Genomic DNA, 24791 nt, shown 5'->3' on the forward strand with positions numbered 1-24791 from the left:
GAGACACACTTAAAGGCTAATAACTACCAAGCAATAAATACAATGGGATACACATTAACCACACACGCAGGCTTCACATGAGATTCCAGAGGAGTAGGGATATTGGTCAAAAAATCACACCCATATATCCCTCCAATCTGTTTGGCACGATTCTTTCTGGAGATTTGTGGCAATTTGGGAACCAGCATGGCTGCACCCTAAACATTTGATCAGTCTACATACCACCTAAAATGCACACACAAACTCTGCCAGATCTCAGTGACTTATTGGTGAAATTGCCTCTGGGTATATTAGTGATGGGGGGTAGAATGCAGTGATTGCCCTATGGTAGATAGAATAAGCCAAAAAAAAAAAACGGCGAGAGGAGACCTTTTCCCCTAACGACCTTCATGGATGCACTAGGCCTTACGAACCTTTGGAGATTATCCATTGGACCGCCAAAACACATTTTACTAAGCAGCACACTCCAATGCATTGTAACAGGACTATCTAATGGCCTATCACACAACGGCATTCAGAATTGTAGGGTCCAGACAGGAGGCTGGACCACTGACAGTGACACTCGGGGATCAATCCCTAGGCCAGAAGCGATGCCATGCATAAGACAAAAATGGTACAACTTATTAAAGTAGTGGGGCACTACTTTAAGGACAACGCAGGCACAGTCAAATTCCCATGTATTCTATGGGAAGTATGTAAAACAGTAGAGGCCAAACAATTTCTATGATTGCTGGAACTCAAAGGAAAAGTGCAAGGCACTAGAAGCACAAGAGTGAGAAATAAAGAGATAGAAGCCAGGGCACCAGGCCAGGAAGACACACAGAGGAGCCATGAACTCCAACTCAAACAGAGCGAGTTTTGGACACTCTCTGAAAACATAGCTAGAAAACACGCAGATTGTACACAATGTCAACTATGAGGTCGGAAATAAAGCAGGTAGACCCCTGGCGTGCTGGAGAGACGTAATCAGGGCAGGGGAGGAGTGCTACACATTTGAGACAATGGGATCACACCAGAGGACTGTGATGTTTATTAGAGACATTCAAGTCCAAACCCTATCTGACGCGGACAGAGACGCACTGGAGAGTGAACTTTTGGAAACCAAAATTATAGAATCCCTGAAGTCCCTTCAGGTGAGGAAGGCACTGCAGCCTAACAGCCTACAGGTCGAAATTTACAAGGGGATGGCAACAAAGGTGTCTACACACCTACTGGCTATGTATCATGAGGCGCTGTGGGTGGGCTTACTCCTCATAGATGGCGACAATTGTGGGGATCCCAAAGAAAAATAAGTTCCTCCTACCGCCCCATTTCACTACTAAATGCAGAGGCGAAGGTGCTGGCAAAGGTACTGGCATTATGCCTATGCAAAGTGATCACCTCAGTGATACAGTACAATCAATCAGGGTTTATGCCCCACAGTGATATACACCTTAATCCTAGGAGGTAATATGGAGTACTTCACTCAACAGGAAAGGCTGTTTGAGATCCGGCTGTAGTGCTATTGCTAGATGCCCAAAAGGCTTCCGACAGTATTGAAAGGGACTTTCTGTTCACTGTGCTGCAGCGCCTTGGCTTTGGTCCCAAGTGCTGTGTTTGGGTCCACCTTCTATACGCAAATCCATTAGCGATTGTTAAGGTCAACGGAGTTCTTTCTAAGCAATTTGGCCTAGGTAAAGGCACCGAACGAGGATGCTGGCTGTCCCCCATGTTATTCACCCTAGCATTGGAAGCTCTGGCAGCTCGGGTGAGACCAGACCTACTCTTCTGGGGAGTAAAGGGAGGAAATGACTGAGTAGAATGAAACTCCTTATATGCTGATGATGTCTTTCTATACCTCAGTAACCCCACCCTGTCAATCGCCAGAGTTATCAAGATTTTCGACATTTACGGAGATCATTCCAGCTATTGAATAAACTGGGATAGATCATGTCTGTTCCCACTCACGGGGGGCATGGCCCAACTCCAGAGAGGGATATCACTACCTATATACTCAGAATGATACACCTACCTAGGAATCCACATTACTAAAGATGCAATGGAATTCCTAAAAAGTAATCTTTGACAGACTCCATTGCGATGTAGACCACTGGCACACGCTACCATTATTATCATTAACGGGTAGAGTCGCTGTGTATAAAATGATGGCTCTACTGCGCTTATTATATGCACTACAAAACACACCATTCCCCATTCCGTGCCCATTTACCACGATGCCTACGGAGTCGACCGACACCACCTACCGACGCGCAAGGGTATTGCTCGAAGAAAAAATCTCCGGATCCAGTCTGACGCCTGGGGAAAAATTCTAAGGTAAGGAATCTGCAACTAGAAGTCTCTATCAGATAAACAGAACAAAAGGTTCGACTTCTGCTCTGGGACGGAGGCAAGAATCACTCTGAACAAGCATCAGAGAGGAGTATACGATTTGGGATCCCTGACATTCTTAAATACTACTGGGCCTCCCAACTGGTGGTAATTAACAACTGGGCCTACGCACACCGCCAAGAACCCACAATGGGCTGAACGGAAGACAATGGGGACCCGAGGCTACCTCCTCGTGCTATACCACAAAAAAACTAAGAAAGTACTACTGATCCATATTCACACCATCACCGATATATGGCGAGCAACTGCGCACTTCTTGGGGTGGTGGGGCAGATTGACAGAACATACACTGCTTTGGGACAGTGATCAATCATCTGAAGTCGGTGGATTATGGGGATTTTCCATGTGGGAAGTGATAGGCATCGAGAGACTGGGGGACCTGTGGAAAGGGAATATACCTAAGCCCTTTCAGGAATCACAAGCTGAATTTCAGTTCACTGACACAGAGTACTATTATTACCGACAAGTAACACAAGCCCTCAGGATCTCCCCCTCGGGGCTCACAAACAGAAAAATCCTTACTCCTGGAAGACAGACTCTTACTAGACCCCATGACTGAAAAGGCCACCTCACTAACATATATAAAGATTATGAATAATGCCCCAGAGGTTTGAGACCACTTAGAGCACAATGGAAAGCAGAATTAAGACACTTGGAAGAAGAGGAATGGACAGAGGCACTACAAAGCCCCAGAGAAATAGGTATTCGAGTGGGATTCTGCCTGATTCAATTACGTGTTTTACACCGAGCCGATTACACCTCAACCCTGCTTTATAAAATAGGGAGAGCCCCAACTAAGGACTGCATCAGAGGGAGTGGACAAACACTGTGGTCCTCTCCATGGAACCAACACTAATGGGAGAGAGTCACTAGATTGATGACAGGTGACAGCAATACCGATTACTTTAGATGCCAAGTGGCTTCTCCTTAAGGTGAAGGGCAAACAGATATGACCTAAATATGAGCCATTTTGGCTGTTGATTGGGGCCATCGAAGCTAGGAGGAATACTGCAAGGGCATGGGGAGCGCCACAACCCTCAACGATTCAAGATTGGTGAAGGGATATGGACTGGTACCGAAAAAAACATATTCCAGGAAAGGGATTGCTGTAAAAAATGGAAAAAGATATGGGGTGTAGGAAAATGTCTCATTGTTGCATTTAACCCCCACTTTTTGCCTGATATTGATGCTGACTTGACTGAGAAGTGTGCTGGGATCCTGCTAACCAGGCCCCAGCCCCTTGTTCTATCACTTAAAAATTTACCCTTGTATCCACAATTGGCACACCCCTGGCACACAGATAAGTCCCTTGTAAAAGGTACCAGTGATACCAAGGGCCCTGTGACCAGGGAAGGTCCTTAAGGGCTGCAGCCTGTGTTGTGCTACCCTAAGGGACCCCTCACCTAACACATGCACACTGTCATTGCAGATTGTGTGTGTTGGTGGGGAGAAAAAGGCAAAGTCGACATGGCATCCCCCTGAGCAATATGCCCCTACAGTTTGTAAGTCCATTCTTAGACATTGTAAGTACAGTGTGGCCATATTAAGTGTGTGGTCTGGGAGTTTGTCAAAACAAACTCCACAGCTCCATAATGGCTACACTGAATACTGGGAAGTTTGTTATCAAACTTCTCAGAATAATAAACCCACACTGATGCCTGTGCTGGATTTATTACACAATGCACTCAGAGGGCATCTTAGAGATGCCCCCTGTATTTTGACCAATTCTTCAGTGCAGGACTGACTGGTCTTTGCCAGCCTGCCACTGAGGGACGAGTTTCTGACCCCCTGGGGTGAGAGCATGTGTGCTCTCTGAGGCCAGAAACAAAGCCTGCACTGGGTGGAGGTGCTCCACGCCTCCCCCTGTAGGAGCTTTAACACCTAACAGTGAGCCTCAAAGGTTCAGACTTCACATTACAATGGCCCAGGCCACTCAAGCTAGTGGATATGCCCGCGCCCCAGACACAGCCCCCACTTTTGGCAGCAAGTCTGCAGGAGATAATGAGAAAAACAAGGAGGAGTCACCCTCCAGCCAGGACAGCCCCTAAGGTGCCCTGAGCTGAGGTGACCCCTTCCTTAGAAAATCCTCCATCTTGCTTTGGAGGATTTCCCCCAGTAGGATTAGAGATGTGCCCCCTCCCCAAAGGGAGGAAGCACAAGGAGGGTGTAGCCATCCTCAGGGACAGTAGTCATTGGCTACTACCCTCCAGCCCTATACACACCCCTAAATTTAGTATTTAGGGGTGACTTTGAACCGAGGAAAACAGATTTCCTGATGACCTAAAGAATAAGAAGGATTGCTGACTTGAAAGCCCTGCAGAGAAGACGGAGATGACAACTGACTTGGCCCCAGCCCTACCGGCCTTTCTCCAGACTCAAAGAACCTGCAACAGCGATGCATCCAGCGGGACCAGCGACTTCTGCAGACTCCGAGGACTGCCCTGCAACCCAAAGGACCAAGAAACTCCTGTGGACAGCGTCTTTGTCCAAACAACAACGAAGAAACCATCTTTAAAGGGACACCAGCATCACTCCTGAAGCGTGAGTCCCCAACACTCCGCACTCGAAGCCCCCGGCTCGTGTCCAGAGAAACCAACACTGCAGCGAAGACCCCCTGGCGACTCCCACGACGTGGACACCCTGAGACGACTTCCCTGCACCCCCACAGTGAAGGCTGCAGAGAGAATCCAGAGGCTCCCCCTCGCCGTGACTGCCCGGTAACAAAGAACCAGACGCCTGGAAGAAGCACTGCACCCGCAGCCCCCAGGCCGGAGAGGAACCAACTTCTGGTGCAGGAGTGACCAGCAGGTGGCCCTCATCTTTGCCCAGTTGGTGGCTGGCCCGAGAAGCCCCCCTGTGCCCTGCCTGCATCACCGGAGTGACCCCCGGGTCCCTCCATTGATTTCTATTAAAAACCAGACACCTACTTTGCACACTGCACCCGGCCGCCCCTGTGCCGCTGAGGGTGTATTTTGTGTACCTGTTTGGGACCCCCTCCAGTGCTCTACAAAACACCCCTGGGCTGCTCCCCGAGGACGTAGGTACTTACCTGCTAGCAGACTAGAACCCGGAAGCACCCCTAGTCTCTATTGGCGCCTATGTTATTTGGGCCCCACTTTGACCTCTGCATCTGACCAGCCTTGTGTTGCTGGTGCTGGGTGTTTGGGGTTCACTTGAACCTCCAACGGTGGGCTGCCTATGCCCCGGAGACTGAACTTGTAACTGCTTTACTTACCTGCTAAACTAACTTGTACTTACTTCCCCCAAGGAAGTGTTGAACTTTGCACAGTGTCCACTTTTAAAATAGCTTATTGCCATTTTTGCCAAAATTTTGTACCTTACTGTTTTCATTCAAAGTTCTATACTTACCTATGCCAAGTACCTTACAATTTATGTAATTACTAGACTTCTCAATCTTGTGGTTCTAACATAAATTAGGAAAATATTATTTTTCTATATAAAAACCTATTGGCCTGGAGTTAAGTCTGAGTACGTGTTCCCATTTATTGCCTGTGTGTGTACAACAAATGCTTAACACTACCCTCCGATAAGCCTACTGCTCGACCACACTACCACTAATAGAGTATTAGTATTATCTATTATTGCCACTATCAACCTCTAAGAGGAACCCTTGGACTCTGTGCACACTATCTCTCATTTTGAGATAGTGTATACAGAGCCAACTTCCTACATGGGGTCAATAGGACCCTCACTGAGCAACCAAGATGACACCTGAATAACTGCGGAGAACAAGCCAGAGAAAGTTACACAACCGGACATAACAGAAATGATCACGTATCACTGTCCATGGGGTGGGGTGATTAATGTATTTCACAAAGGGATCAGATGCAATGTTTGCCTATGTTACTGCAATGTAATATACATGTAAAGTTCAATGTGACCACTGAACGTACTTGAGTTGAGTTTCTAAAAATGTGAATAAAAATATTCTTTAAAAAGAGCACCGTATGCCCAAAACAGAGCTTTAGGCGTTGAAGCTAAGTAACTTATTCCAAGAGATACTTCTAACCAAAGATTCTTCCCCTTCAGAATAGATACCAAAGCAGTCCTTCCCCCAGGTAAAGGACCTGTGGAATGTCTGAGTACAAAATGTCCTGCCAGACCGAATGGCTAAAGTGCCCTTCCCCAGACCTGGTTGCCAAGGCAATAGTGTTTTATCAATTTGTGAATAGATGGCCATATAACAGTTTGACAAATATCCAGGACAAGCACTTCCTATCCCAGCACAGTAGTAGTGTCGTAGCTGTGGTACAATGAGCAATCATTCTCTCAGGTGCTGCTTTTGGTGCAAAGGAATATCCAACTCAATAGGGTCCTTGTGAAGTAACTGCAAATCGCCATGTCTATTCACAGAACGTTCAGGACCCCAGAGGCATCATAGAGTGACCTGCCAACATCCTAGTTGCCAGTCTATCAGCATAATTGGTGAGGAGAGGTGTGTAATGGGGGGATGACCCAGAGAAAGTGAGAATCGGAGAGAGTGAGGTACGGCGTGAAGAGGACGGAGAACTGGGAGACCACAGACAACGCAAGAGAAGGTGTTCTAAGAAGCAGCTGGACAGAGGCTGTGGCATCGGAGAGAGAGGAGAGGACGGCTGCAAGCCAGGGGAGAGGCGGTGTGGACAGGGAGAGGCGGTGTGGACAGGGACTCCACGGCTTGTGCACAGTGCTGTGGCCCTAGGCAAGTACAGCACTGCGGCTGGGGATTATTTCTGGGTTGGGTAACGGTACAGGAAGGATTACTGGGTTTATAACGGACTTCTGTTTACACAGAGTTGCACATCCTGACCCCACTGAGCACCAAAAGACAAGTTCTCTTTTCACTGAGTGAGTCACACATCTAGTCACAGGACACCACGGGTTAGTGGAGTGAGAATGTATTAAAGGAAATAAGGGAATTCGTAGCATCCCAAAGAAAAGTCACCTGTTATATCTAAAAGAGAACCAGATGATGTGGGAAACAGGTTTTACTAAACAGAAAATAGTGGCCTAATCCCTATCTTTTATCTCCAAGGGTATGACGTAAACCAAGCCAGAGGGCCCAAATCCAAACAAGTGATGCACAGGAACCAAAGAACTGGGACTAGGAAGAAGAAAAATAAAGAACGTTTTTGCATGGAGTAATTTCAAATAGAGGCTATCTCAAATATATTCTTCAATAAATTACTTATAATTAAAAATTACTCCTTCTAATAGGCTGTTGGTTTGTGAAGTCCATAGTCCTGTTACAGTCCTTTTCTGCACAGCCTTGCCTTTCTCAGCCTCAGAGAATGCCACACAGAGCTGATCGTACAACCATGGTCTTTGTGTGATCAATGCAAAAGCTCAGTGCTCTTTTGTGGTCCAAACAACAGAGTCTCTCTTCCATGTTCGAGGGTGAGGTAGAGCAAAGAATGTCAGGACTGTGATGGACTTACGATCCAAACAGGTAATATATTTAGGCCTTAAGGAGAGGGCTGTGGCAATAGATGCCCTCAGGTCCAATTCAACCAGCTGGTCTCCAGGATTCATGACAGACGGAACTGGGACCAGTAGGAACATCTTGAATTGGTGGTGCTGGTGGCTCCGTGTCGATGTTCTGTGACAGATATGATACTCGCAGGCATATGTAGGAGCAACCCATGTGTGCTGGCATCAGTAGATTTCTTGACACTTCCGCGCTTGCAGGCACGGAGCCAAACAGAATGGTAGTGAGCTTTTTATGTGAAGAGGCCAGTTAATGGAATAGGGAGGTGGGAAGGTCAGTGATGAATCTGTGGTTAGAGTCTCAACCAGAAAATGCTTTATCAAAGGTAATTAACTAAATCTTCTGGTAGAGACTTTTAAACGCAGATTCCTCAGCTTCTGAATAGATACCCAAACAATAACTCCTAGTTTGTGTCTCTCTGAACTGGCTCAAACCATAAAGTCCTGAATATCCAAGCAGGCAAATTGCGCTTGCAGTGCCACATGGTAGTGGTGTTGTCCTAGAGCACCTGTATCAGCTTCTATTTGATGGGGGGCAGGATAGCTTGCAATGCCACATGGATGGCTCTCAGCTCCAAAAGGTTGAGACGGAGCTGGACCTCCTCAGAAAACCAGACGTCTCTAATCTCCACCTCTGCAAGAGGGCTTCCCCAGCCCAGAAGCAAAGCATCTGACACCACTGACTATCTTTTGCCGTCTCCTCCAAAATCTGGACTGTATTGGAAAGATACCCCATTGCTGTGCACCACTGGGTCTTCAGATTCCAATGCAGAGCCTGCATATGCCATATAGCATGCTTGAGCAGCAGCATGCAGGAGGCCATCAGATCCAGCAGCCTCAGAGTAAGCCTCATTGAGATCCAGGACAGAGACAGGACATAAATCTGGATCACAGCCCGAATGACCTAGACGCTCTTCTCCGGGGGATAGGCACAGCACTGAACCATGTCCAGAATGGCTCGGATGAGGAGAACCTTTGTGAAGGAGTCAAGTTTGACACATTGGTAGTCAACTCTAATAATGTCCATAGTCTACTCCATAGTCTAGAGGTTGGAGACAACTACCTGGGGTGAGTAAGCTTTCAACACCTAGTCAAGGGTGGGGAAGACTGGGAGACCTGACATTTAAAGATGTGCTGCAACCACAGTCATCACTTTCTTGAACATCTGAGAAGCGATAATAAGGGCAAAGGGGAGCATAGCAAACTGAAAATGTTTGTGGCCTACCATGAACCGGATGTATCACCTGTGGACCTGCAGGACTGGGATGTGAAAATAAGTGTTCTGAAGGTCTAGCGCTCCCATCCAGTCCCCGGGGTCAAGAGCAGACAAGACCTGGGCCAGGGAGAGCATCTCTAACTTCTCCTTTTTCAGAAAGGTATTGTGAGGGCAAAGATCTAATATGAGATGGAGGCCCACATCCTTTTTCGGCACCAGAAAGTAGCAGTAGTAACAACCATGACTTCTGTCACTGGAACCTTTTCTATGGCTCCCTTGGCCAAAAAACCTGCACTTCTTGCTACAAGAGAGTAAGATGTTCCTCCATCAGACAATCTGGGAATTATGTTAATTGTGGCATGGTTTCGAGAAATGGTAAAGCTTAATCTCACTGGACAATCAGCAGGACCACTTGTCAATTTCAATCAATGAATCAATCAATCAGTGCTTGTAAAGCTCAGCTACTCACCCGTTAGGGTCCCAAGGCGCTGGGGAGTTGGGAGTAGTGTATACTGGTGAGGTGATTTAATAAAGCCATGTCTTCAGTTCCTTCGTGAAGCTGATGAGGGATGTGGCTGGTCTGATGTCGATGGGTAGAGCGTTACAGGCGGTGGGTGTGAGGAAGGAGAAGGAGCGCCCTCCTGTTCTGGGTTTCCTGATGCAGGGTACTTCTGCGAGAGAGCTGGGTCGAGCGCAGGGCCCTGTGGGGTACGAGGAATTTGAGTCACTGGTTCTGGTCCGGTGTTGTGGAGGGCTTTGTGTGCATGCATGAGGATCTTGAAAGTGATTCTTTTCTCTATGGAGAGCCAGTAGAGTGTACGTAGGTGTTGCAAGATGTGGCAGTGTCGGGGTAGGTTGAGGACCAGTCTGGTGGTGGCGTTCTGGATGTTTTGAAATTTGCGAGTGAGTTTTTTGTTAATTTCGCCGTAGTCCAGTCTGCTGGTGATGAGGGCGTGTTTGACGGTCTTTCTATGTTCAAGGGTCCAAAGTGGCTGCCGCCCACTCTGGCAGAAAGTGTCAGATCCTGTCACTGCCAAAGTGGCTGTGTGTCAATAAGGGCACCCTAAAGAGGCTTGGAGCGGGTAGCAGCTGAGGATGTGGAAGACTGGGAAGTCCGTGTCCATGCTGCCCTATCTGAGGGGTACAGAAAGATCAAATGGGTTTAAGAACTTTCCTGAGGTTGAGTCAGGTTGATGATTAGAGGAAAGGATTTACAGAGACTAGAATTGGCTCCAGAAAATGACTCTCTTAGTGCTAAGAAAGTGTTCAAGGCTGGAGTTTGCAACAGAAGGAGTTTGTTTTCTTTTTCTGTTCTTTTCTTTCTCTCTCTTTAAGAGTTCATAAGAAGAGCTGTATGGTAAATGAGTCTTAAAATGAATGGCCTTTTGAGGAAAGCATCTGATTTGGAAATTAATTTTGACATGTTTGGGGAAGTATTTGAGGTCTTAGGGCTCTGGAGTCATGTGATCAAATTTCCTGGAGAAGACTATCTGAGCTGATGCATAGAAAACTGCTTTGATGGAAGTTATAGCTAAGGCAGGAGATGATTAGGCTGTTGGTAACAATTCTTGGCTGGGGTCAGTAGAAGTTTCACTGGATTATACAGTCCATTCCACAGTGAGCGCCCAATTTTAGGAACCATTTTTTGCATATTTATTGGTGTCAATTCTCAGTATTACTTATACTTCACTCTTTTTCTTATGGTTGCTTGGGACTCAAATCCCTTTCCCTTTGTTTGTCCTCAGTATCTAATTCCTCAATGTAGGAAGCTGGCTTTCTATGTGGTGCGCTAAAATGAAGTACACCAGGCAGAGAGTCCAGTGGATCCCCACAGGTTTGCAGAGGCAGAAATAGATAGGTCTAATGTTCTATTTGTGGTAGTGTGGGCAAGCAGTTAGGCTTATCAAGGAGTCATGTTAAGCAGTTGTTGTACTCATGGAGGCAATGAATGAGACACACACTTAAAGAATAAATCCGAGACCAAATTAGAAAAATAACATTTGCTTTTATATATGCTTTGAACAAAATAATTTCATTACAAGGTAATCAGTTTTTAAATTAAAAATACTTTTCAGTTTCAAAAATTTACAGCGCAATGTTTAGAGTCTTCAATGTCAATCTATGGGAGAAAGCAAGCAATGCAGTTTTGCAGGTAGGTGTTCGACTTACAAATCCAGGCTTCAGGATTTTAGGTCAACACTAGGCAAGGTTCAAATCAGTAGTAAGAGTGCACCCACAGCAGCACAGGGGCGGCCGGGTGCAGAGGTCAAATTTGGAGTTGCGTGACCAATGTTAACCAATGGAGACAGGGTATGATCAAAGATGCACTGCTTACAGGTGAGTAAGTACGGTGTCAGTGGTTGGACTCTAGGGTTGAGGTAAGCACTGGTGAAAGGGGGGCACTAGGCAGCACCAAACATACACCCTTAGCAGCATAGGGGCGACTGGGTGCAGAGTGCTAACAAAGCGTTGGGCACCCAATGTTAACCAATGGAGGTGGGGTAACTGAAGAAGCCCTGCTCCCAGGTGAGTAAAGTGGGTCAGCGGTTGATCTCCTGGAGTTGAGGTAAGTACAAGGGGGTCACAAGGCAGCACCAAACTTACCCCCCCAGATGCACAGGGGCAGCCAGGTGCAGAGTGGCAACATAGCATCAGGCATCCATTCTTATCCAATGGAGATCAGTTTCAGAAACAGGCTGCAGGCTCTGGCCACTAGGCTGGGCGAAGACAACCCACAGCTGTCCAGGTAAGTAGTGGTGCTAGGGCACGCAGGGGCACCATTAGTCGTTCTCCCCAAGTACCAGGGGCTCCGGGTGCAGAGGCATCGGAAAAGTCATACCGGGCAGGTTGTGGTGAGTCTGAGTTGAGGCTGCAGCCATCGCTGTGGAGTCTGGCAGGGGTTAGCTCATGGTGGACTCTTGCTCAGAAGCACTGGGGAACCTTCACAGGTCCAGTAGGTCACTTGGATGCAGGCTGTCAGCGTTGGGTGCAGAGGTGGGCCAGGAGGTGGTTTTGCGGTTCCTCAGGCAGAATTATTTTTCTTTAAGGCTGGTTTCTGACAGGTCCTCTGCCTACTGGAGATTTTGGTCTTTATCGAAGGTAGGCAGTCCTCCCGGGGCTTTGGAGGTCACTGGGCTGCAGGTCAAGTCATATTTTGGCGCAGGATCTTCGAGGGCTGCAGACAGGCCAGTAGGGCTGGGGCCAAGCCAGTTGGTGTCTGCAGTCTTCTCCACTGGCGCGACTCAGTGGTGTCCGGTTCTTCTTAGGTCATCAGGAATCTGAGTTCTAGGGTTCAGTGGTGCCACCGAGATAGTGAATGTAGGGCGTTATAAGGTGTGCCAGGTGGTAGCCAATGGGCTACTCACCTTCGGGTGACTACACTCTTTTTATGACCACTTCCGTCGGGAAGTGGGCAAAATCTTAACTCAAGTAGCCTAATTCCTTCCAAACAAGATGGAGGAAGTTAAAAAGCACTGCTCACTTCAGCTCCTCCACCTTAGGGGTGGGACTAGAATGAACTGGACACTCCTCCTAATTTAACTAATTTTCCCACCTGTGCTGCTGCCAAAAGTGGGGTCAGGACAGGGGGGGTAGTCATCTTCACCATCTGGAGAGACTTAGGTCACATTACAAAGGCGGTAAGACATTTGAAACTCCCCACCCTGGAATGTCCATCCTGTCTGGGAAAAGAAGGTAACACCTCTGCCCATGGAGGCTTTTGTCTCTTGGTCTTGAGGGTACTGGCTTTCACCTTGGGGTCCAGAAACGCGTCTGTGGTGGCTGAACTGGTCAGGACCAGTCACCCAACACACTATTAGCTGATAGGATTTCAGGGGCACCTCTAAGGTGCCCTCTGGGAGCATTTCTTAATAATTCTATCACTGAAATCAGTGAGGGTTTATTATTCTGAGATGTTTGATACCAAACATCCCAAGGTTCAGAGAAGCCACCATTTAGTTGGGGAACTTGTAGTCACCAGTGGCCAGCACTTGCATTTAGAATGGCTTTGCTGTGCACTTTTTATGTCTCAGAATTGATAGAGGCATTGCAGGGGCATATCTGCTCATGCATATGTACCCTCACATGTATTATAATGCATCCTGCCTTGGAGCTGTAAGGCCTGCAAGAGGGGTGACTTACAAGTATTGCATGCAGGGTTAGGGGACATGGCACACAGGCGGTTTTGTAACTTCTCTCATCAATACTGCATGCATGTCTGTAGGTCAGGAGACAAAAAGGTTTTGTTAAGATCCTAGTCTCTTGTATGAAAGGCTTTGCAGGGCTAATCGTTCCTGGCTATCTTTTAAACTACTGACACTGTACCAAACAACTAGATGCTTCAGCTTGGCTCTCTAAAACAAGTTGGACCTCTGCATGTTACAATACAAACATCATATTGGTACGAGGTAATTTCACACTCAAGGTTCAACCTTTTTATACTCCTTGCTTTCAACCTAAGCCTTGAGGCAGAATTCAGAAACTAATTCAAAGGTCAGAAAATTCACCTGTTCTACCAAGAATGCTAGCTCACTAATAATATGGCTATATGTTTTAGCTAATTGTACTTCACATCATTCGTCCTTCCTTCCCAGCCCACAACCCTAATACAGGTGAGAAGCAGTATTGTTTGTTAAACATATGAGTCAAAAAGATGTAGTCCCCTTTGAGCACCTTTAAAGCTGGGTGGGAAACTGGGCCTTCAGTTTCTCAGATAAAATACTAAATTTGGGGATGGGAAAGCATTCAGAGAATTCTCCTTTATTCAGAAGTGTACTGTCCAGTGCTGTTTATAATGCCATTAAATAATTGTCAACAGGCAAGGGTGTGTTGATGATTACTCCCCGCCACTAGATTGTTCAAAAGGGCTTGCAGAGGAACCCATAAGGAAAGTGTAAGAAATTCATACCTGCTACAATACCAAGATTAGCTGGGAATGAGGTCAGGGTAAAATCTTTAAAAGACACAAATACAAAATCTAAGAAGCACCCAGTATTCATTCATTGGTATATTTAACATATTGGCAACTAGCCCTTACATCTGTGACCTCTGTTCAATAATCACTAAAGGTCAGCAATGACTAAATATCATTCATGAATGCAGAATGGTATTCCGTCCTTTTTTTACTCATATCATTTTGACTAAGGAAACCATAACTTCAGTGATGTCACAAGCATTCATAAATTTAATGTTGGGGTAACGCAGGGTCCAAAAGCTGCCTCAACGTTCAGCATAGGCACAGAAGAAATCCCCTCAGCATTAAACTGTTACGTGGATAAAATGTGTCTATGAACTCATAAAAAAAATCCTTGCAGTAAATCTGAAAGTAAATTGTGGTTGTTGAACTAACCTAATTTACAAGACAACCAACATAATCACCAAGCAACAGCATTCATCTCAAACCTGAGATTCATCTCTGCACTCAGTCTCAAACTGTGTAGCTACCATCAACATCCCTAAGAAATGCTGTAAGAACTTTAGGCCAAAATAATGGAACTGGTTGACCGGAATTATATACACTAATTAAAGAGACATAATAGACATCAGACACACTGGGAAGAGTGAATGGAGAGAAAAGACAAAACCAGCCACACATCACTTGCCCACAGTGAACCTGCACCTGTAGGCATAGGCACACAAAAAGATGTGACAAGGGAAAAGACTCTTAGCAAAGGACCAGTAACTAGTACTGGGACCTTCTCAAAAGCCAGAAGCCGCCAGTTAAATCAGTCACCACAGGAGTAAACTAGCAAGCCACAACACTTATAGTAAAAAAATAAAAAGCCAGAGTGATCATAACTGGGTTTGTGTGTCCATCCTCTCTCAACATTTAGAAGCAAACACTCTGCATAACTATTTATTTTTTGGGGGGACAATGGCCACCTCACGAGGACATAAAGGCATTCATGCAAGGCATCAAGGGTGTTACATATCTCCTTGAACATTTCCCCCATTGTTACACTATGCAGAATTCTATCTCAAACAGGTACTGTCTAGGTGTATATTTCGGGCATTGTAGCTTACAGCTACTTCCTTAGATAGACCTAGACCCTGATATGTTACAAGAATGGGCAGACAACTTACACAATTTCTCCTTTACAATTATGAGAATTTTGATACAACACACTGAAAGTCTGTCTCCTTAAGAGAGGCAATAAAAGGAATGAGTTTGAATAAAAGGAATGAGTTTGAAAGATGCAACTGAAAAAAAAATGTTATTCCCAAGGAAGAGATTAGGAAATACCAGAATACAGTTAAGGAAAGGAAAGTGGTAAAAATTAATACAGACGATCGGAATTACAGAAATGGCAGAATCTTCACATTTGCACACAGATTTAACAATTTAGCGGTTCCCAATACCAAGACTATACAAGTAGTTAATACAGATAATCTTTCGAGTGGGGCTAGCAGTTCAGACGTCTTGTCAATAGATGAGGCCGGCTCAAGTGGAGTGGTAAATGGAAACATATTTTTGGGCAGTTCATCTACTTTTTTCGACAACGTTTTAAGGTACAGAATAGGCAACAAACATCACCAGCAAAAAGGAGTTTCAAAACGAGGAGAGGGGGAGGAGAAAAGACAGAAAAAAGAGGAGTGCAGACGAGTCACCAGAGGAGAAAGAAGAACTAGGAGTCTGTGCAGAACATGTAATAGATAGGAATGTTCAATTGGAGACCAAAACTGATGCTAAGAGTTTGTTTGTCAATTCATCGAACCGTGTCTTGACTGAAAAAGAGAGTAATCTATTGAACCAAGGATAAAGCTTTTCACCAGTGCATAATCAAGTGTGTTCTGATTTACACATAGATTTGTGTACGTTTGTCAGAAACGAAAAATTTTAATGTCAATTCTCAATATACAAACAAAAGAAGAAGGCTTCTGCTCCCAGGCCAGCACTGTCTAACTTGTTAGTCTCAGAACTGAGGGATAGCCCTGTGATTCTGTCTCTGGATTCAGAAACAGATACTACTAAAAATGATTGCATGCGTGACTTAAACATTTTGCCTGACTTATCATGTAATCTTGGCCTAAAACCCCGATCCAAGTTTACTTCACAAGGTTCTCATCTGAATTCCATAAACCTACTTATGATACAGGTTACTGGAACCTTATATGCACTAGAAGATAAAGTGAACAAGACTAAATACCCCCTTGCGAAGTACAACCTTGCAGAGGAAGAGAAAGCGGCTTTGTATGATTTAAGGAATGACAATTTATCATAATTCGGGAGGCAGATAAGGTTTTTTTTTTAGTCATTATGAATCATACTGACTACGAACAAGAAGGGAAGTGTTGAGACAACTAAATGACATAACCTGTTACAGAAGAGTACAACAGAATCCATGTGAAAGTGTCATACTGTTAATAATCAACAAGCCATTGGAGTGGTCTGATGGTAATATGTACAGGTAGCCGACACAACAGAATTATTTGACAAGGCGAAGCAACATCCGCCTTCATGTGTGATCTACTTATAGTTTTGTTGGGGTTTGTTTTAACTGGGGTAGGTGGTGGGGAGATTTCGGGGGAAATAACTAGATGGGCAGGTTGGGGAATGGCCTATTGTGGGAGAGGGGTGGGTGTGTGGGAAGTTGTTGGAACAGTAATGTTTGAAATTTTATACATTGTGAAGCAGATAGAGTGCAGACGAGTACCGAGCACAGACAGATCTAGAAAAACAACTAGTGGTATTAGATGACTCCAGTACACTCAACTACTGATTCGCAAAACTGTCCTCATAGGCTTAGGTTGGTTACTTGGAATGTGAGGGGTCTTAACAATGCACGTAAAACCCGCAAGGTAGTTGCATATTTGCTTAGACACAAGGTTGATATTGCAGTTTTGCAGGAGACACACACAGCCCTGAATAGCCCTATGCTCACTCCTCGTAGAATGCAGGGGCAGTTCTTGGCTGCAGGTTATACTACTCACTCTAGGGGGGTCCTATTGTGGGCCTCCCGTGCATCTGCCATTGACTTTGGGGGTGTGGATATAGACCCTGGAGGACGATATGTGGCGGCACAGTGTAAGGGAAGAGCTTTAACCTTTTTGCTAATAGGAATATATGGACCGAATTACGCTGACCCTCAGTTCTACAGAGACCTAGCGGCGCGGGCGGTGAGATGGGGGGACCTCCCACAGCTTTGGTGCAGGGATTTTAACTGCACGCTGACTCCCGCACTAGATAAATCGGGTGGTAAGACCAGGGGCCCGGCTGCTGCTGCACGCGCAATACTAGACATATCGGTCAATATGGGATTGGTAGATGTCTGGAGAGATAGACACCCAGAGAGAGGAGGCTATACTCATTATTCAGCAGCTCACGACTTGTACACGCGTAGAGATTTATGGTTGGTCTCACATAGCCTGTTACACAGAGTGACACTCGAAGCTCCTTGGCCTCGAACTTATTCAGACCATTCTCCGGTCCCAATACTACTGACAGTAGGTCCTATACCGCATCCACCGTTTTCGTGGAGGTTCCCCCCGTACTCGTTGACTGACACTGTATTCAGGGAGGAATTGGCCAATGCGATCAGGGAATTTTTCCAGCTCAATAAAGGGTCAGCCGCCCAAGTGAGTACAGTCTGGGAAACATTTAAGGTGTACATAAGAGGGATCACTATGTCTAAACATGCGGGGGTACTTCGAACGATACGAAGGCGACTACAACTACTAGAAGGAGAGCTATCCCAACTAGAGCAGGAACATCGTGACACTGCGAATGTACATATTTTAGGTCATCTTCGTGCAAAGTTGCAAGAATTTCAAGAGACTGCCCTCTCGGAGATTCGACACATGGGGAAATATGCTACTGCCAGAGTATATGGGGAGGGCGACAGACCTGGCAGAGTCCTAGCAAATTTGATCCGCCCCAGCCGAAGTGCCAATCTAATTAACACCGCGATGGCTGCTGATGGTAGCGTGATCGGTGACCCTGAAATGGTAGCTACTAGATTTCGCGAATATTATCAAACCTTATACACTACCAAAGGTGATCCTGATCCAAATGCAATATGGGACTATCTCACCCACATTATGCTGCCAAGGCTGTTGGATGTCGATATAGAGGCTCTAAGGGCACCATTTACTCTGGGTGAAATAGCGAAGGCGTTGGGGGGAATGGCTGAGGGTAAGGCCCCTGGCCCTGATGGCTTGACTGTGTATTCCTACAAAGCATTTCAAACTTTGATACTCCCACATCTACAAGAGGTGTTTGAGGAAATGGTAGTGGACGGGTGCATGCCTCCACCAATGCGGGAAGCCATGATAATCACACTACTTAAACCAGGGAAACCACCTGAACAATGTTCCTCCTATAGACCATCGCTGTTGAACGTAGATGTCAAAATATATGCTAAAATTTTAGCAGACCGACTGGCCAGGGTGCTGCCTCTTCTGATTTAACCAGAGCAAGCAGGGTTTGTCCCCGGCCGTAACTTAACTATGAACCTACGCACCTTATTTGGCACTATACAAAACATCAATCCCGATATACAAGCCGTAGCGGTCTTTCTAGATGTAGAAAAGGCGTTTGACTCAGTAGAGTGGGACTTTTTGTGGCCAGCGCTGCGGCGGTTCGGGGTGGTGGACACGTTTCTGCACCTGATAGCCACATTGTATAGGGATCCCCGGGCCAGAGTCCAGGTTAACGGCACAGTGACGGAGGCGATTGACATCACCAGAGGTACCAGACAGGGATACCCGCTTTCCCCCCTATTATACGCACTGGCAGCGGAGCCTTTGGCTTGTGCCTTGAGGGAATATCATGGACACCGTGGCCTTAACTTTGCATATGCTGACAACCCCTTATTGTATATCAAAGACCCAGGGCGCAACGCCGCCCCGATGCTCCAAGAAATAGTGCGATATGGCGCTCTATCCGGTCTTAAAGTCAACTGGGGGAAGTCAATGATGTTTCCGCTGACTCGGTCACAAAGCAGACAGAAGTGGGTTTCCCACTTAGATGGGAGACTGGGTCTGAAGATATCTGGGAATTAAAGTGCACACTGACCCTAATATTGTTGTAACTGATAATTTTGACGCAGCAATGGCGAAATTGGCGACTGATGTGGAGAGCTGGATTCAGCTCCCATTGTCCTTGCTCGGTCGAGTAGTGTTCATGAAAATTGAGGTATTACCACGCTTTCTGTTCCTTTTCCAGAATATACTGTTAGTGCTGCCCAGAAGATATTTCACCACATTAAGATCACTACTGATAAGACTGGCCTGGGCAGGCAAGCAACCCCGTGTGCAGTGGCGAATACTAACCTTACCGTACGAACTAGGCGGTCTAGGGGCCCCAGATCTGGAGGCCTATAGTGTGGCGGGCCGGGCTGCGGTGGCGCAGGCTTGCCTTCATGGACCAAAGGATATCCCATTCCTTAAAATAGAGAGCGAGCTGGCCTTGCTGGTCCCGTTGCGGGTGAGGTGTATCACACTCCGAGCAGGCGATATAAAGTATTGGCCTCCCTGGACTCTGTGGCGAAAGCATGGCAGGAGCTCGTGCATAGGCAGGGATTGTCTTTGTTGTACTCTCCACATGTGCCGTTGAGTTGTTGCACCTGGTTCCCACTTTGGCGTGATTGTAAGTTGATACACTCCCTGATCGAACTAGGCATCAACACTATGGGGGATTTATTTGAAAATAACATAATGAAACACTGGGAGCTGGTGCGGAGCGGGGCTGCTGAGCCGACCCCCCTACATCAATTTCAATACTATAGGGTGCGGCACGCACTGGCACAGCTCTTAGGCGAAGACATGCAGGAACCCCCCGAGGTCATGCCGCTCTCTTTGGTCCTACAGGGAAGTTGTTTGCGGCGCTTGGTGTCCCGCCTCTATGCACAGATACAGGAATCACGGGCCCACGATCTATCAAAAGCCCAATTGGAGTGGCAAAGAGATCTGGGTGTGCAGATTACGGACATGCAGTGGCGTTACAGTTGTGCTAAAACGCGCTCCATTTCCTAGAATGGTAGACACCAACTTATCCATTTCAAATTCCTTAACAGAGTATATTATACCCCACACCGTCTCCATAGATATGGACTGCGCGACAGTGCGAACTGCCCTAGATGTGGGGCGGAACGAGCTGATTTCCTACATATGGCCTGGACATGTGAGAGAGTGCAAGGCTTCTGGAAGGCAGTTATTAACTAATTGGAGTCTATAGTTGGAGAACCAATAGATGCTGGACCGTTTTTGGCACTTGTGGGATGGGATGGCCATTTGCCGGGGGCTATTCGCAGATTGGTGTCAATTGGGTTGTTGTTCACTAAACGCAGGGTTGCCATGCGATGGAACCGTGCACCGATCCCAACAGTGGATGAATGGCACAGAGATATGGCGTATTGTAACACGCAAACAGATAATTATAGTGAGCTGCTTCCCCCCCTTCAAATAGGCCTGCGAAATTCTGGGATGTATACAAACAATACCTTATAGGGAAGGAGCCGGGGGAGCCGGAGGGTGAGAAACTTGAATGACACATTGAACATGATTATTGATATATGTAAATGTTGGGCTTGACTGTTACAAGCATTCACGATTGTCGGTCTCTGCATCGAACGGTCCTGGAGGGTAATGGCTATCCTTTAGGAGGACACAATATGACATCTGGATTGTATTAGTCTGCAAATGCATGATTTTATTTTACTGCTTCACTTGTTTGCATAAAAGTATAAATAAAGTTATTAAAAAAAAATGTGTAATTACTCATTTGGTCTCTGACAATATTTTTATGAAATTCAACATAACTGAGTTTTTCTTTTAGGACTACAAGTACGTTCTGTTTACAATAACTGCAGAACAATATGACGATATAAAAAAAAAAAAGTCTGCAAGTGGGACATTAATGTCACTGAAGCTGCACACATTTGCTTTTCCACGTACCGAGCAAGGACACTTTAGAACCATAGTGTCAAGCTGCGCGCTTCAGCTACCTCTGGCAATAATATTACACATCTTCAGTTTCCATTTGTTGTTTGCTCTGTATTGTTAGGCGGTATCAAAAAAAATCTGACCTATTGTTCAAAGTGTTTGTGTTCTTGAATGTATGACAGAATTTGTAAGAGTTGTACTAAATACACTAATACACTGACTGTCAGTTTCTCTTTGATCAAGCAGGGAGCCAGTGACATCTAAGTAGGAACGGTTTCATTCATTCCTACCACCATACCAACAAGGAGATCAAATGACTGGAGACAGAAAACTAGAGTGCACAAGAGTCATAAAAAATGCATCGCAAAAAGTACAGTACAGTAATTTAAAGCAGCAGACTAGTGACAGAGCCAAACATATGTTCTTCAATATACTGAATTCATATTGCGCAACCCGATTTTCATTACAAAATACTATCATGGAGGCATGAGAACACGAACACAAATAATACACATACGCCGCTTGTTGCTTACACGGTTTTTCCCACTGACAGAAATATATATTAAATGTGCAGCCCCGTTGGGTGGGTCGGGCCGGGCTAGCGCTTTATGTGACAGAGGTGCAAAGGTGCCATACCTGTGCTGTTTGATGCCATTCGGCATGGAGTCCTCGCCGCCGCGCTCCGGCTCCTCTGACATACTGCCTCGCTTCGGAATACTCAAGTTCACGCTCTCGTCGTCCAGAGAAAAGCTTGCCTCTGTTACAAATCCGCTGCACGAGTGATCGGAGTCGGAATCTGCAAATAAAGCAGGCTAGTCACACTCGCCTCTACTGTAACAAATGACACCTTCCCCTGTTTCATGCCCCCTCCTGACCCTCCCCAGCGATGAGCTGGGGAAACATGAGAAGGCGACTCGGTGATGACGACGACGATATTTAACAACCTGCGCGCTGCTTCTCAGGTACAGCCTACACCTGCGATGGAGCGCGTCTAGCTGCTCCTAACAGGCATTCATGCTACACCCCCTGATGAGTAACGCATCTCAGTCAGCTTTAGTGGTAGGCTGAGGACGAGGGCATGGGAGGCACACCTAGCCCTGCTCCTCTAGGGCGGTCAGCAAGTCCACTTGGGATTCTAGCAATTATTTCCCTTCAAAGAGACTGAATGTAATTAATGAACTACCACCGGCAGGCCACATATTCTCCCAATTGATAAAAAAAATGACGCTCACTAATAAGGAGAATAGAAAAAGAGAGATGTCCAACCAAACCACCAAAGAGAACTGCAATGCCTGATAAGCTAAATTGTTTTCATTGTATTTGAATGGCCATTCCCAATTGGAGAAGCGTCTTCAATGCAGATGAGTCAGGTTTGTGAAAAAGCAACAAAGCCACACATTACTTGTGCTCTTAATGCACTAAAAAGATCACACAATTTATCAGATGCCCTCCCAGTTGGCAAGCTCTTGAAAGAGGCGCTTCTTATCGCACCAAAAAGCTTGTTTTGGGTCCCGAAGTAACTTTTAGCACTAGGCCTCACAATAAATTACTTCTGACAGGCCTGGGTGGAGAAAAGGGGACCCTACTGTGACTCACCTTCCACTGGGTTGGCTGACATAGGAAGGGCTGCAAGTTCACAGATTCGTTACTGGCACTGTTTAATGGTTAACAGTGTACCTCCAGTGCAGTTTGTGTGACTAATGATCCTCACACTAGGGTAGTCAATGAGAGGCGTTAGTGCAAATAACTGAGTGGGTAACAAGTCGGGGTAGTGGCCCGTTAAAAGAAAGAACACCCTTGGACCAATCACAATATGTCACATGCCATGAAGCAACTCAGATCAATTCAAGTATTCTGCAATAAATAGTACTCCTTGTATGTGTGACGAACAACATTTATTACCCTACCCAGGGGGTGGACAATTAGGTTAGTTTTGCAAAAGGTGGACTGTACACTTAACTATAATCTAAGCTCTAACCAGCAGAGCAATCCCCATCTAGCAAGTCATGATAAGAGCTCAATGTTTATTCAAAAAAGTACCCCATAGGTTTCACAGATCATATAAATGAGTCCATGTTTCTAACATCCATTTGTTTAGACCAATTATTCAGTTTGAAATAATAGCACACTTAGGTCTGTACCCACAGAGCCCAAGAGAAATCAGAAATACTCCTCTAGTTATTTATCACGAACCTTATTTGAAAACAAACATTTGACTGTAGTCACATTCTTTTTCAAACACTTATTGATCTTTGCAAGCAACAGCAAAGTTAACCCTAAACACAGGTGATAAAATGAGGTCACTGTGCATTGTTCAACTAACATGGTTAACATGAGTAACACAGTAAAATTGTAATAAACATATTAAACAAGACAGAAAAGAACTGCATAAGTAATTTAGCAAAAGGAGTATGTCATTATAAAGGCCTTCATTATGAGCTGGGTGATAAATTACGACCAGTCAGGTAACTCCTGGTGCCGCACATTGGAAATCCAAGTTTATGATAAAAACACATCCCCTGACAAATTTTGACAGATGAAACCTGCAAATATACATATAAAAAATAAGAAATAGAAAGTACTGTGGTGATTAGAATGTATAGATGGTCATAATGAGTATGGAATCTGGGGATATAATGGTTGGAGAAGAGCTTTGTTGGGCAGTTGCTGTGGGCGGTTGCTGGTGCGTGTTGTGCTGGCATTGCTCCTTACTTTGAACCCGTTCTTGAAGAATAAAATAAGAGTTGGAACCGTAACTGCACATGTGGAGTTCCCGTTCTTTACAATGGCGACGAGGCGGGCAGGAGTAGTGACAGTATAGCTTACGCCACGTTGAACATCGAGTTCTCAGACTTTCCTTGACGGCCGGGCCATCGGATGAGGGAGAGTTGAGGAGGAGTGCCAGGGACTGATCCGACGATACTTCTGTGAACGCTGTCGCTATAAGCAGTGGACAGCGGGACCTGCATATTCAGTCTCTTGTGCGCATGAAGAGGACTGTACGCAAGACTGGATGAGGAGAGGACTAACGCCTCCTGTGCGCATGAAGAGGACCACACGCGTGTAGCGCATACTTCGAGAGAAGTACTGTGTGTAGGTGAAGCGTTCTCCGCACACTGCGAGAGAACCAATACTTCTGGGTAGCAATAAGCCCCACTTCCTGTTGAAAGCACGTTAGGTGACGTGCTGGTGGCCATCTTTACGAGTTGGGAAGCATTACACAGAGATACATGGATTATAAGGTGATAGGCACACTTATACTGGGCCTGTCAATTGCATATCGGGCCCGTGAAGTTCGCATTTGACTTGTGTCACATTACATACTGCATGTGTAGTAAGTTTTTCTTTGAATAAAAGGAGGTCTGTCTGAATATTTTATTCTACGGGACATTTGCATTGGGTATTTGTGCATCTTTCTTTATTATCAACACTAAGTGTTCATTGAACTGTGCAGTTTGTAATTGGTGCGTGAGTGAAGGGAGATAATAGAGGGAAAATGTCTAGTATTCAACCTCCACCCCTCTTCATAGCTGAACCAGGAGATCCTCCTATTCAATGGAAGTTATAGTGAGATTTATTTGAGGCATATGTGGAGGTATTGGAGGATAGAGAATGTACATCTGAGAGGCATTTTTCGTTACTTAATTATCGACTGGGGACTACTGGACTGAGAGTTTGAAAATCTTCCGCCATTAGATGTTAGTGAAGAAGATGTATACAAGTATGCTCAAACAATTACGGGAGAGGTATGCATGGAAAGATATACGTTTTACTCAAGAGAACAAAAAGAGGATGAATCAATTGACCAGTATATGGGGGT

The 24791-nt window shown here is 45.7% G+C and overlaps 1 protein-coding gene across 3 annotated transcripts in view; it reads right to left on the reverse strand.

Annotated features, from left to right (window-relative positions):
• OSBPL1A (oxysterol binding protein like 1A) overlaps nt 1-24791 on the reverse strand; it is a 1294449-nt gene that overhangs the window by 535603 nt on the left and 734055 nt on the right. For 2 of the 3 annotated variants that reach the window (XM_069220031.1, XM_069220032.1), the window contains one exon: nt 21608-21767. The exons of the other annotated variant lie outside the window; for it this stretch is intronic. In XM_069220031.1, the coding sequence (XP_069076132.1) occupies nt 21608-21767 (160 nt within the window). The remainder of the gene's footprint in view (nt 1-21607; nt 21768-24791) is intronic. 3 annotated transcript variants of the gene reach the window in all.

The sequence above is a fragment of the Pleurodeles waltl genome, chromosome 2_2 (genome assembly GCF_031143425.1).
Source record: "Pleurodeles waltl isolate 20211129_DDA chromosome 2_2, aPleWal1.hap1.20221129, whole genome shotgun sequence".
In the NCBI taxonomy this organism is placed as follows: Eukaryota; Metazoa; Chordata; class Amphibia; order Caudata; family Salamandridae; genus Pleurodeles; species Pleurodeles waltl.